The sequence below is a fragment of the Mizuhopecten yessoensis genome, unplaced genomic scaffold, assembly GCF_002113885.1.
Source record: "Mizuhopecten yessoensis strain PY_sf001 unplaced genomic scaffold, ASM211388v2 scaffold716319, whole genome shotgun sequence".
Classification (NCBI taxonomy): Eukaryota; Metazoa; Mollusca; class Bivalvia; order Pectinida; family Pectinidae; genus Mizuhopecten; species Mizuhopecten yessoensis.
The window spans coordinates 357,521-371,362 of NW_018480057.1; the positions used below are offsets into that span (position 1 = coordinate 357,521).

At 34.1% G+C, this 13,842-nt stretch overlaps 1 protein-coding gene across 1 annotated transcript; it reads left to right on the forward strand.

Moving 5' to 3' along the window:
- Positions 1 to 100: 100 nt before the first annotated feature.
- On the forward strand, positions 101 to 11,915 carry LOC110443007 (cell death abnormality protein 1-like). The gene is made up of 9 exons (XM_021486945.1): positions 101 to 240; positions 897 to 1,011; positions 1,710 to 1,811; positions 4,346 to 4,443; positions 6,367 to 6,495; positions 8,050 to 8,175; positions 8,502 to 8,619; positions 9,673 to 9,713; positions 10,688 to 11,915. Exons 2-9 carry the CDS (start codon positions 929 to 931, stop codon positions 11,182 to 11,184), a joined length of 1,194 nt encoding a protein of 397 aa, XP_021342620.1. The 5' UTR covers positions 101 to 240; positions 897 to 928; the 3' UTR covers positions 11,185 to 11,915.
- The last annotated feature ends 1,927 nt before the right edge of the window (positions 11,916 to 13,842 follow it).

Genomic DNA, 13,842 nt, shown 5'->3' on the forward strand with positions numbered 1-13,842 from the left:
GAGGGCCGTTCGTGGATATATATATATAGATATTGGTGAAGTGAACAATAACACTATTGATGACTCACATTAACTACGAACACCACCATCATCATACATCCGAGAGTCCATACCACACTAGTGACATGAGAACCCATGGCCGGATGCTGTTCATTTTACGTACACATTCTTCCTATTACGGTTAATCGGCTATACACAGTGTATGATACTGCTGGACACTAGGCTAGATAAATATTCAAGGTAAAGTATTAATCTTCAACATAATGCCACAACACTGCACAAGATATAATTGAAAATATTATCCCGAATTCCTTTGATTTTGATTATTTTCTACTTTTAAATTTAGATTAATAGATGGTTAATAGATTTTGTTTTGATGTTTTTCATTGTATCAATTAATTCTTCATTAAAATGTAATAGTAGAGGACTAAATAAGTAACACATCATCGAATTAATTTGTTGATAAGATGTATTATTTGGAATTATTGCGTTATTGTAGACATATATTATGTTACGCTGGTGAATTCATTTTCGCCTCACACCCTTCTTACTTTTGTTATGTGTGACATCGTTAAAATCATTCTTGTTATACAGAGTTGTAATCACTACGCTTAGTTAATGCTGTAGAATGGATATTAGTTATAAGAATACAGAACATGACAATATCCTAAAATTATGTTGGTGAAACAAAACAGTACATTTTTTTAACAGCTTCCATTCTACCAAAATGCTTCTTTGTTTACATTTACATTAATTTTTTGCTTTGTTGAAACCTGTGATATTTACTGTGATATATATATATATCTATAAATTATTTATTTAAATGTGACGTTTCTGGTATTACATATTGTTATGTATTTGGTACATTATTACACGGGCATTCTTATTGCATTCAGGGTTGCAGAATCGGTGTTAATTAAACCAAGTGATGTTTCTAATGCTGATTTTGCTGTTCCTGACGACTGTTGAGAGCGAGTTACATGGCGACCATGTGTGTACGTATAATAACGGGTAAGAATTCCCAGTTATCGATAAATCATATTTTTCTGATATACCTGCTTATCATAACTTATCATTTCTTCGTTCTTTCAATCACAAAACGAAAATTAACACAAATATTCCGAGTGATATAGCATCAGTAAAGGCACTAACCGTCGGTATCCTTGTTGCACGTAAATCACAAGTATTTGGATAGTTTTTATCACTTGTATTGTATCAATATCTTTATCATAGTAAAGTTGTGTGGATTATTTTACAATACCTCGTTACTGTCAGTTCTGCACCTGCCATCCTTTGTAGAGAGTGCTTACTCCTGGAGGTTTGTATCAAGAAAGAGTCACTGCCATTGTCTTGAGAATTCCTCATGTTTCAACATTGGTTTAGACATATTTTGATTTGCATCTTGTTGGCCCTAAGCATCACCAAAGAGTCCTAACAGGACGAGACAGTTGTGTAATTTATATTTGGGATACCATATCTTATATCAAATTGTATAAGTGTGATTTCGTATGTGTGTTAAGTTAACCACCTACTTTACTTTAAAGTCCTATTCTCTCCTGTTTATATTTTTGAGACATGGTGTAGGAATTAGTAGGAATTAAGCATAAAACCCAAACTTTGTCATTTACCAGTTCCGGTAAATAATACAACGAATACTTGTATACTTTTTTTATGAACTCTTACTATGTCAGTTATTTATTCTGTTCCAGAACACTACACTATAAAACCATCACGAAGATTACAAAGGTTGACACCAAGGTAGCACAATGTCACGCACGAAACAGTTTTGGCTGTATTAGATGGGAGTACTAGTAAGTATTCATTAATGTGTTCATTGTATTTTTGGTTACGCCTTCAGCACTGACAATTGTTTGTATTTTTGGTTACGCCTCCAGCACTGACAATTGTTTTGTATTTTTGGTTCCGCCTTCAGCACTGACAATTGTTTGTATTTTTGGGTACGCCTTCAGCACTGACAATTGTTTTGTATTTATGGTTACGCCTTCAGCACTGACGATTGTTTGTATTTTTGGTTACGCCTTCAGCTCTGACAATTGTTTGTATTTTTGGTTACGCCTCCAGCACTGACAATTGTTTTGTATTTTTGGTTCCGCCTTCAGCACTGACAATTGTTTTGTATCTTTGGTTACGCCTTCAGCACTGACAATTGTTGTGTTTGTTTGGTGACGCCTTCAGCACTGACAATTGGTTTGTAGTCATGGTTACGCCTTCAGCACTGACAATTGTTGTGTTTGTTTGGTGACGCCTTCAGCACTGACAATTGGTTTGTAGTCATGGTTACGCCTTCAGCACTGACAATTGTTGTGTTTGTTTGGTGACGCCTTCAGCACTGACAATTGGTTTGTAGTCATGGTTACGCCTTCAGCACTGACAATTGTTGTGTTTGTTTGGTGACGCCTTCAGCACTGACAATTGGTTTGTAGTCATGGTTACGCCTTCAGCACTGACAATTGTTTTTGTATTTATGGTTACGCCTTCAGCACTGACAATTGTTTGGATTTTTGGTTACGCCTTCAGCACTGACAATTGTTTGCATTTTTGGTTACGCCTTCAACACTGACAATTGTTTTTATTTTTGGTTACGCCTTCAGCACTGACAATTGTTTTGGATTTTTGGTTACGCCTTCAGCACTGACAATTGTTTTTTTTTTTGGGTACGCCTTCAGCACTGACAATTGTTTTGTTTGTTTGGTGACGCCTTCAGCACTGACAATTGTTTTGTATCTTTGGTTACGCCTTCAGCACTGACAATTGTTGTGTTTGTTTGGTGACGCCTTCAGCACTGACAATTGGTTTGTAGTCATGGTTACGCCTTCAGCACTGACAATTGTTGTGTTTGTTTGGTGACGCCTTCAGCACTGACAATTGGTTTGTAGTCATGGTTACGCCTTCAGCACTGACAATTGTTTGCATTTTTGGTTACGCCTTCAACACTGACAATTGTTTTTATTTTTGGTTACGCCTTCAGCACTGACGATTGTTTGTATTTTTGGTTACGCCTTCAGCCCTGACAATTGTTTTGTATTTTTGGTTACGCCTTGAGCACTGACTATTGTTTGTATTTTTGGTTACGCCTTCAGCTCTGACAATTTTTTTGTATTTTTGGTTCCGCCTTCAGCACTGACAATTGTTTGTATTTTTGGTTACGTCTTCAGCACTGACAATTGTTTTGTTTGTTTGGTGACGCCTTCAGCACTGGCAATTGTTTTGTATTTTTGGTTACGCCTTCAGCACTGTCAATTGTTTGTATTTTTGGTTACGCCTTCAGCACTGACAATTGTTTTGTTTGTTTGGTGACGCCTTCAGCACTGACAATTGTTTTGTATTTTTGGTTACGCCTTCAGCACTGACAATTGTTTTGTCAAAACAGCTACATTCAATGTTATCTATTGTAAATATCAACCTGGCCGTTCTTAAATATTAAGATGATTTTATACTTATTATCTTTCAATTTAAACAACACAATAGAAATAATTATGTAGAAACATACATCTAGTCATAGTCGATGCAGCCTCTGACTGGCTATTGTCACAAAAGTAAAATAGAGCTTAGATGTAGGATGTTAGTGCTAACAGGTTAAAAAAAACACCACCCAAACAACAATAAATAGATTAAAGTTACTGTAAACATTTGTGATATCTCCTCTGATACACTTCATTATTTCCTTCCATATCCTGAAAAAGGGTAGTTCATCTGTGATCTAAGACACATTTAACAAGACGATGACAGACACCTAAGGCTTGGAAACAAGACGATGGTCGTGTGTATATGTTCTCTCCTAGGTAGAGACAGTTCAGAGATGTGGATTTAATTTTTCTGATTTCATGATGTCATGTTGGTTTAAGATATGTGTTTGTAGTATGCTTATTGAATATAACAGATAAAAACACTAAATGAAAATGAGATTGCTTGAACAAATGTAAATACTGGCCTCATTCAAATATTATTATTCCCAAACAGTTTTCTTGGGAACTTATAAAGAGATTGATTCAAAAAGAAATGAAATGCTTTCAAACCCTATGTCATATTACCAGGATAACAGTAAGGACTAACAATTGTTCTTTGGCCGTTATATCGACCTTCTTAAATCATTCAAAACAGTTTGTAGATATTATTCTACATTATATTTTCAACAAATATGAATTAATTCTGTATCATCCATAAATTAACTGACTTGATGTTTAAATTTCAGTACGAATATTTCATAAGTTCACTTACTTGCTGTTTGAATTTCACTAGCAAGATTTTGTTAGCTAATAATTGACGTGATGTTTTACTTTCCGTAGGAATATTTTGTAACTTCACTGACTTCTTTAAATTTCAGTATGAATGTTTCAACTCACGAAAACGTCAGTTACATGGTAAACCGCCATGTTCAGGCTTGTTGCATAGGCTTCTATGAGATCAACGGGAAATGTGAAGGTATGCATACGTTGCAAAAAGATGTGTATATGTTGCCATGTATGTAAGGGTGATAAACATAGGGTGCAATGCGCATGTGGATATATATGTCAAAGACTCACTTGGAGGTATGCATCAATTTTAACGGTAGTAATATTGATGAAGTGCGTTTCAGCACCCAGTCATACAGCAAGCTTCCCCAAAAGTTGAATAGTCAAATAAAAAGCAGTAATACCGAAATATGAATTGAAATATGCCATTTATTGCAAAAAAGAGATAAAATAAAATCATGTATACAAAACATGTCACGTAGTTTATTCCAAAATCAACGTAAAATAAAAACATGTATACTAAACATAGCACATACTGACCTGAATACATATAGGCATTATGCCAAATAAAAACATTTTATTTGACTATTAAAGGAGGGGGGCAAAAACAGGATTACAGTTGTATGTCACCTGGCCTTACTAAATGCAGCCAACCCCCATCCGCAGCTTTATGACTGCATGTATTAAAATGAAAGAGAGTGATGTGTATATGTACACCATGCTACCTACACCTTGTATAGAATTATAATACAAAACATACAATTACTCGTCAAAGATATACTGAAATATACATATATGTACAGTACATGTTTCATATTTTTTTTTATAAATGTTGACATTATATTTTTGTCAATGCGACAGGTGAATGATAAAAATTATGAACTCGTTCATTTCATCCGAAGGATTATCAAATAGGATAAAACTACAGGCTAGTAGAGGATTTTGTATGAATTCAAAAATCCTTAAAGCGAAATATCCCTTTTCCACAACCATGGACATGAACATTTTCTTTTCTCATTCCAATCACCATAAGTAACATAGAATCCACGAGAAAACGACGCAGTTTCCGCATCGTGGCATCGGAATGTTCTTGATTTCATGACGTCATGTCATTGTTGAATTTGTAACGCCAGACGCATGAAACAGAGTGTAGGATGGAATTTTCTCAAGCTCCGTTTTTCGCTAGACAGTTCTATCATATACATACAAGATTGAGAGAAAGAAATGAAGGTCAATGGCACACATGAAAATATGATTTAAGCTCGGCTTTTCCTCACAATCGTACACTTTTCAGGTTATATTGTATAACCATTAAATTCCCTACAACACCAAAAAAGGTGACATCACATACTGAAACTACTTTTTAACCATCACGTTTGAGTGTGTCCTCAAAAAAGATAGATATTCAGTAATTATGCCTTAAAACATGTTGTCTATTTATGACCAAATGGGATGGGGCGCTATTTGCATGAACAGCTTCGAGGGTTCATGAAAAGTGCACATACCTTTATTCGATATTTACTGATAATCTCCCACAAACGGTTCTATTCCGTGAATGTAAAGGTCAGAGACATATTTGAACGTATGCATATACAGGTAAACGAGACATATGAATATAAACATCTACAAGTCAACGAAAGCAAATTTTATAATGCCATGAGAACGTGGTCAAGAAATATCAGCCTGAGATCAGTGTTTAATCCATAATGAGGAAATGTCTAATTCTGGACGAAAGGAATATGGTCTTAAGGATTCACATTAATGTCTTTTCGTAGCCTTTTCTATTAAAATAACAACTAGCGAAATATTGGTTATTTAGAGTGAACGTTATAAAAAATATATGTAGTTTTAAAGTAAGCAATCAAAGTACAAGTAAGTATCATGTTTACAGAAAAAAAGAGACACTGAGGTCAATCACGTATCGATACATGAACGAAAACGACATAGTTATCAGATAAATAAATATTTCATTTAATATCATTTGATGCATGTTACACTAGAGTGACACATTGGTCAATGAGTTTTTAATTTATGTCTGTCTGTTATTATTTTGAAATCATTAATTCGAAACAAATATTGAAAATTTTAAAAGAAATCTTTTGTGAATTTTCAGCATGTGAGCAAGGCCACTACGGCTGGCGGTGTGAACGCGACTGCGGGTGTTCAGCAAATTCAACATGCGACTCAGAAACTGGGCAGTGTTCATGTCTGCCAGGCTTAATAGGTCAAAATTGTGATGAAGGTATTATAAATTTAACTCAGAAATCTTTCATACTATTTAGAAAAACAATAACATTTATGTTGCTATCTCGTATGATGATCACCCGATATCAAAAGATTGCAAATCGAGGAAAGCATGTTCATAGGTCCACCATTAAATGGTCAAGACATAAACGACATATTTAGGATATCGAATTCCTTTTCGTGATGTATAATGTTAATATATTCATCATGTTTTATTAATAGAACGAAAATGAATTGAAGAGAGCTTGCAATTGGCTAATGCCAAATAAAACACCGTCTTAACTTGCTCCGAATTACATAGTATACTGTAAATGTTTATATTAAGCGGTATTCTAATTTCAGCGGGGTTATTTTTGTCCCTTTAAATGTTGCACTTGATTTCGCTAATTGAAGTCTGTGTTTATTATGTTATATTGCATCTATTGTTAGTGCGCCAATTTAACAATGCATTAATCATTTAAAATTCGTTTATACGCTAAAATCTGAGTCCGCTAAAATAAGTAATTTTACAGTATAACAAAACTATTTGGGCGTGTTATTACTCGCCATACAATTCTGACTTTTGTGATGAATATCTGTTGTAAACTTATCTTTATAGGAGATTATACGAGTAAATCACCTTGTACCATGTCACCGCTATAAACCATTGATGGGCCTCTTGTGTAACGTCTAGCGGGCTTGTCTACCTGTAGCACGGCTATATCTAAACAACTCCCCCAATTGTAATGCCCGTATTGCCAATCCGGTGATGAAGAGATAAAATATAACGATACACATACGGGTTGTAAATACATTTCAATTATCCATTATATTTTATTTTTCCCTTGTGTGTCCGTATTTCATTATGATCGTACTATTTTGTGAGAGTGTAAAACGGAGGCAATGTTCAATAGTCCCTTTATGTCATCTGATCCTGCTTTTGAATTCCCTTTTTGACGATAATCGCAAATATTCCTGAAAGTTTTTCACGTCTAATTTATCAATTTTCAGTTGCACCTGTTAAAGTAAAAGATAAGTTAACATAACGTTTTCACATATCCAGCGGTGTTGTGTTGTAAGAATATTAAAGAACGATATTCGCAAGCTTTTAATACATATATATATATATATAACTTAAAACCTTTTGAATACATGACTAAAACGAAATAATTATCATATATGAAATTTTTGCTCCTTTAACATGGATTATCACAAACTGTTTCAAATTTTAATTAGTTTTCTTATTCTCTAAATTAAAAGCATGACTTATTTTTGGTAAACAACAGGGAATGATATAAATGCCATATGGGATTACAACGGAGAGCAAATAAAACCGTTTACCGAGTTATAAGCATCTTAGATAGCTAATTACACATAAGGTAGTAAAGGAATTATCCATGAAAAAGGTGAAAATACAACTAACAAACAAAGTTTAAATAATAACAAATACCGTTTTCTTCATTATTTTCTAAGCAACATAACCACTTTCGTAGGACATTGCGTTGTTGGTTTAACGAGGCATTCAGAAGAGCCGAACAGCTGAGAAAGACAATGACGTTTTGTGTTCTTTCAGAGTGTGATGTTGGTTTCTATGGACACAACTGTTCGTCCTCTTGTGATTGTCTATACAGCGGGGATTGTCAAAAAGACACCGGGCAGTGTTTTCAAGGGCCAAAAGGCGTAATGGAGCACACACCAGGCGAGTACATATACTGATCTACTGGATCTTTTGGTTAAAGGTCTTGTGTATTAACGATATAGTAGTGTTTTTTCTGTCTGTTTCCCAATAATTAACATCCGGGACAAAATGTTATACGATATCCAATGTATCTAATGGCCCCGTTTAATTTGGAAAATACATAAATTTTGAATTCCATAAATAATGCATCTACATGCATTATGATATAATTTAGTATTTATTACCTAACTTTGTTAATTGGTTATGAATTGAATATGTCAGTTAATCCTCACAGACGCTAATCTAGTGTATCCGTACATGTTCACAACAGTAATTATCTGTTACAGATTCTACCTCTCCTCCAAAAGAAGTTTCTTCTGTTTTATACTACGTCATCATTGCTGTCCCAGCAGGGTTTGGACTCATCATCATCATTCTGAATATAGTTTTTATCTACAGATGCAGGTATTCAAATCACATTCAAATTTATAAGTAAATAACTAGCGAACTTTCTTTAATATTATGTTTCTATCCTGATCATTATCATGCATTATGACAGCTAGGTGCTACCAAATAAGTTAAGTTTTTCCTGTGAATTGGGATATTTCGTTTTTGTTCATTTAAATGATGATTTTTAATTTATTCCTAAAAACATCGGCAAATTTTCCTTATCGTGTCATGTGTCTATAATCTTGTAAATAGCTTTAAAGTGTTTATAACTACTGTTTAACAATGATGGTTAAGAGATCTTGTTTCTATATTTAATCTGTTTAGAAATACAATTAATTATGCCTTAGAAACCATTTTGTAAATAGCGTTTAAGTGTTTATAACTACAAACGAACATGCCTTAGAGACCAGGTGTCTATATTTTAACTGTTTATAAATAAAATTATATATGCAATATATACCACTCGTCTGCAGTTGTTAAGTGTCTATAACTGCAGAGACCATTTATCTATATCATCTGTCTATAGCTGCTTACTCTATAACATATGCTTAACCCTTTCACCACTGTAGACCATAATGGACTCTTCCAGATCAATACATGGTAGAGACTACTAAAGTTACATAGGGGTGAAAGGGTTATTGCTATCATCAACATGTCCTAATGAATCAGTTCTGTGTCTAACTTCGATTTACGTGGATTTTCAAGGCAGAGTTGATTGTAACTGATACCAATTTAACGTAGTTCCTATTATATATAGTAAAGTATATTTTGAAGACTATTGAACATTTGAGACCATGTGTCTGTTTCGTCCAACTCTCTATAACAATCCGTTTAATAACGTATGCTTAATGGTATCACCAATCTAACTGTTGAAAACGTTTCTTTATTTAGAAAATATCAGCACCTGTTAACATCGTTCCGATATTAGATATTTGAAGACAATTGAAATATTTGCATTAAAACATTACTCTCACATTGTATGTTCATCTATGTTTTTTATTGTTTATAATCTTTAATGAATTGTTTTAATAACGAACATTTTAACTTTCCTTTTTTGTTTGGACACAGGTTGAAAAAACGTCAGTCTGAAAGGAATTGTTCGCAAAGAGGTAAATACTAGTTTTCAAAACAGTTGCAATTGTAAGATATGTCCTAATTATAAGTCAACATGTACATAAATCAGTATTTGACGGAAACAGTTACCTTAAATGTGTATCCTGGTCAATCCTGTCAACTCAGCCACAGTGGCTGTCTTGCGAAAGATATATTTTGTTCCAAAACACGAGCATGATAGCACAGTTACCAGATCAGTGATACTAAGGTAATTGAGGATCGATTGCATATTGGTTTAATATATACAGTGTGACTTTTGGACTAAACCTTTGTCTTGATATTTCGTTTTGTCTTTTAGTGTAAATAAAAATTATTTAGAAGAAAAGAAAATATCATTAAAACAATTGCTGTGTATTTTGTTGATTGCAAGCTAGCGTAGCATTTAGTTTTTCTTCTTCATTCAAAAGGAGTGTCAACTACCTGCAGTTGACCTTAATGTATGCAATTTAGTAATACCTAGTTAAAGATCTTGTTTATGACGCTTTCCAAAATAACCAATTTGGTATAGACATAATGCACCGTATCGAGAAAATGCGGCCTCAGGCGATTATTGACATAGCTTTGTCATAAGAATCAAAATTCAATATTTTACTGACAATATCAAGGGCCCATTAAGGGGCAATGTGCAAAAAACATTTATATATATGTATTGACGCCAAGGATACATTGTTTAAAAAAAACCATTGTATGCATCATGTTACCATTGAAAATATACATACGTTTTCATAGATTAGATATAAATGTATATGACGCATCGGTCTGTTAATGATACAGTTGATATAGTATAAACAAATAAAAAACAATCCGGACCATATTAATTCTTCTTTATGACAATTCACGTCATTTTCTTTGTTGGTTCCATTTGTTTTCTTTTCTATCATTCAATACCTTTATATTGGCGCAATGGTTTTATTTCTATTTTTGTAATTACCGTATATCTAGAGTAAAACATAAACCTCTTTGATAATAGGTTCCCGAGAGGACTACGAGACTATCGACGACAATTTCCTTTCTAACGACTATGTGGACATGCCTCAAGCCGAGGACACTCCGGTGTTTACAGTGACCAGTGTTTCATTTCCAGACGAAACCTACAATGAAATACATCTCAAACTACATCACGAACAACACACGGAAGGACCATATACAGAAGTTACATGCATAATAGAAAATACAAAACATTCAAACACATCTCTGTCTCACAGTCAAGGAGATAAAAGTGACCAATGCAACTACGACACAATGTCACGTTCATGGGAAAGAGATATAAACGATGAGTATACAGATGAAAGTGATTACAATCGCCTTGAAAAAGATTTGAAATCATATGATACGTTTCAGAGTGTTAAAGAGGCGTCATCCATGACGTCACTTCCAGCTTATTTAGATGACGATTACAGTAATGTCAATATTTCAGAGAAAGGCGAAAGTTTGGTCAGTCTAAATGTAGGATCAACTCCACCGTAATACATGAACATGAGGTCATGGTTTATTTATTCACGCTTTTAATTTAATGGGTGCGAAAAAATATTATTATTATGTGTTGGAAATCATATTTTATATTCGTAATTTGTTCCATTTTACTAATATTTCAGCTGTATCTGTTGCTAATCTCGATAGGTGTGTCCTGTAGACGAATACCTTATGGAACCTTCTCAAAACATTAGTCGTTGTCATTTCCATTTTTAAATGGTTTCAGCGCCTGCCATGTGCTGAGACATGATCACCGTTTCTTAGATCCATGATGACTAACAGACGTTTCTACATTTACAATATACATAATGATGGGTACCTCATGTGTCGACCCGGAGGACCTGTTTTCACCTCCAGTTTTAATCGGGTTCGTGCTGCCTATTCTGTGTTCCAATCGGAATTGTCCTTTTCTTGGTAGTAACATTCTGTGTTCCAATCGGAACTGTCCCTTTCTTCGTAAAAGTAACATTCTGTGTTCCAATCGGAACTGTCCCTTTCTTGGTAGTAACATTCTATGTTCCGATCGGAACTGTCCCTTTCTTGGTAGTAACATTCTGTGTTCCGATCGAAACTGTCCCTTTCTTGGTAGTAACATTCTATGTTCCAATCGGAACTGTCCCTTTCTTGGTAGTAACATTCTGTATTCTAATCGGAACTGTCCCTTTCTTGGTAGTAACATTCTGTGTTCCGATCGGAACTGTCCCCTTCTTGGTAGTAACATTCTATGTTCCAATCGGAACAGTCTCTTCCTTGGTAGTAACATTCTGTGTTCCGATGGGAACTGTCCCTTTCTTGGTAGTAACATTATGTGTTCCGATCGGAACTGTCCCTTTCTTGGTAGTAACATTCTATGTTCCAATCGGAACAGTCTCTTTCTTGGTAGTAACATTCTGTGTTCCGATCGGAACTGTCCCTTTCTTGGTAGTAACATTCTGTGTTCCAATCGGAACTGTCTCTTTCTTGGTAGTAACATTCTTGCTTTCCCACCCTAAAGTGTTTACATGTCGCAGTTGATACAGTATCAAAAAGCTTGCTCCGAACATCATGAATCCCTTGATATATGTCGAATGTTGACAGACAAACTAACACTAAATATTGTAGATCGACTTAAGGATCCCACTGAGAAATATGTGTTTTCTTTGTGTGCCTTGCTGTTTCGTTGTCATTACCCTGGTTCTCCCTTTGAGGACATGGCATTACTAGAATTTGACATAAATTTGATTGGTTGGTTTTAATTGATGCGGCTTAACACAGTTACCCTTCCGAAACATTTCCTGTTCAGGTCAACCTTTCTCTAGTTCATACTTGGTCATGGTTTTATTGATTTTTAATTCGAATTACGATTATGTTGAAATTTAAGTAATTTCTTTTTCCTTTTTCTGATGTATTTTCTGTTCTTCTTGTGGCCTTTTTTGTGTGAAATAATCCAATTTTTTCCTTGTGTGCTAACATTCTGTTGTTTTCTATTAAACCTTAAATCCATGATGACCGTTCATAAATCGAGTATATACTCATGATTTTTGTTTTACATATCATTTTTTTGTAATAAAAATGACGTTAAATAAGATATATTTAGATGCATTTGGGTACTATTTTCAAACCATACACCTGTAAACCTGTAAATCATAAAACGACACGCAATCGATGTGATTATCATAATTATGATATAAAGAGTTGTATCTTCAAACATAAAACCAAACAAAGAATCTATCTTATTCCTTTTATTATAAAGGGCTAAATGATATAGTTGAAATAGATAAAAAAAAAAACATTTAAAACTGTTGAACAAATTATTGACATGAATGTACGACAAAAATACTGAAGGATCATTGTTCCACTGCAAGCAGAACTCTTAGAAATTGTACTGTAGTTTCTCGTACATACAAAGTAACATGGCCTTAGTTTTAGATATACACTGTACCTGTTGTGTGATAGGGCTAGAATAATAGTGCAGTGGGTAAGGGTTCGAACTCTGGTCTGGTCCCGTTACAATGACATACTCAGAGAGCACTATTTTTGTCGATTTATCAAAGCTACAGTTATTCTGGATTAAGTTTCCATCGCATAGTCCGAGTTTTCAGCAGTGGTACAAGGATACTTACATGAATTTACAACAATCACTGAGCAAATGTACAGAAATACAGAAACGTTTTATCATTTTTTTTTTAAATGAAACATATGCTATCTATGTATTTAACCATAAAAAGCGCGTGACGAACTTCTGACGTGATGAAAGCGATAGGGATCTGATATAAATCTCTTTGTTCGTTTTCTTTAGATTTCCCATCATAAGAACTCGATTTGTTTTTAAATATTCACTACACCGGATTTGCATGTTTATTAATATAGTTATGATGTTTTAAAAGTATATAGTGTATTTTATTATTAAACATGCATATCCGATTCAGTGAAGTAGTTATTGCTTATAAAATATCGTTTTATAACAATACAATGATTCTAAATCATAATAATAATGTTTCAGCACCGTTCCATATCTCATTATGTTTTCACTTGTTCGATATGTATCTGACATATCTTTGGTATGCTTTTCATTCTTCAAGCTGATAACAATGTATGAATAAATGCACGCATATCCGGTGTACTAAATTTGTGTGATATTTCTTGTCTTTACACCACACGTTATCTAAAGGG

What these genes read in the sequence shown, in the direction of transcription:
- LOC110443007 (XM_021486945.1), top strand. Translation starts at nt 929, where the DNA reads ATGTTTCTAATGCTGATTTTGCTGTTCCTGACGACTGTTGAGAGCGAG. An exon ending in TGTATTAGATGGGAGTACTA is followed by an intron (nt 1,812 to 4,345) that starts GTAAGTATTCAT and finishes TTTAAATTTCAG; the next exon opens with TATGAATGTTTCAACTCACG. An exon ending in AAGGAATTGTTCGCAAAGAG is followed by an intron (nt 9,714 to 10,687) that starts GTAAATACTAGT and finishes CTTTGATAATAG; the next exon opens with GTTCCCGAGAGGACTACGAG.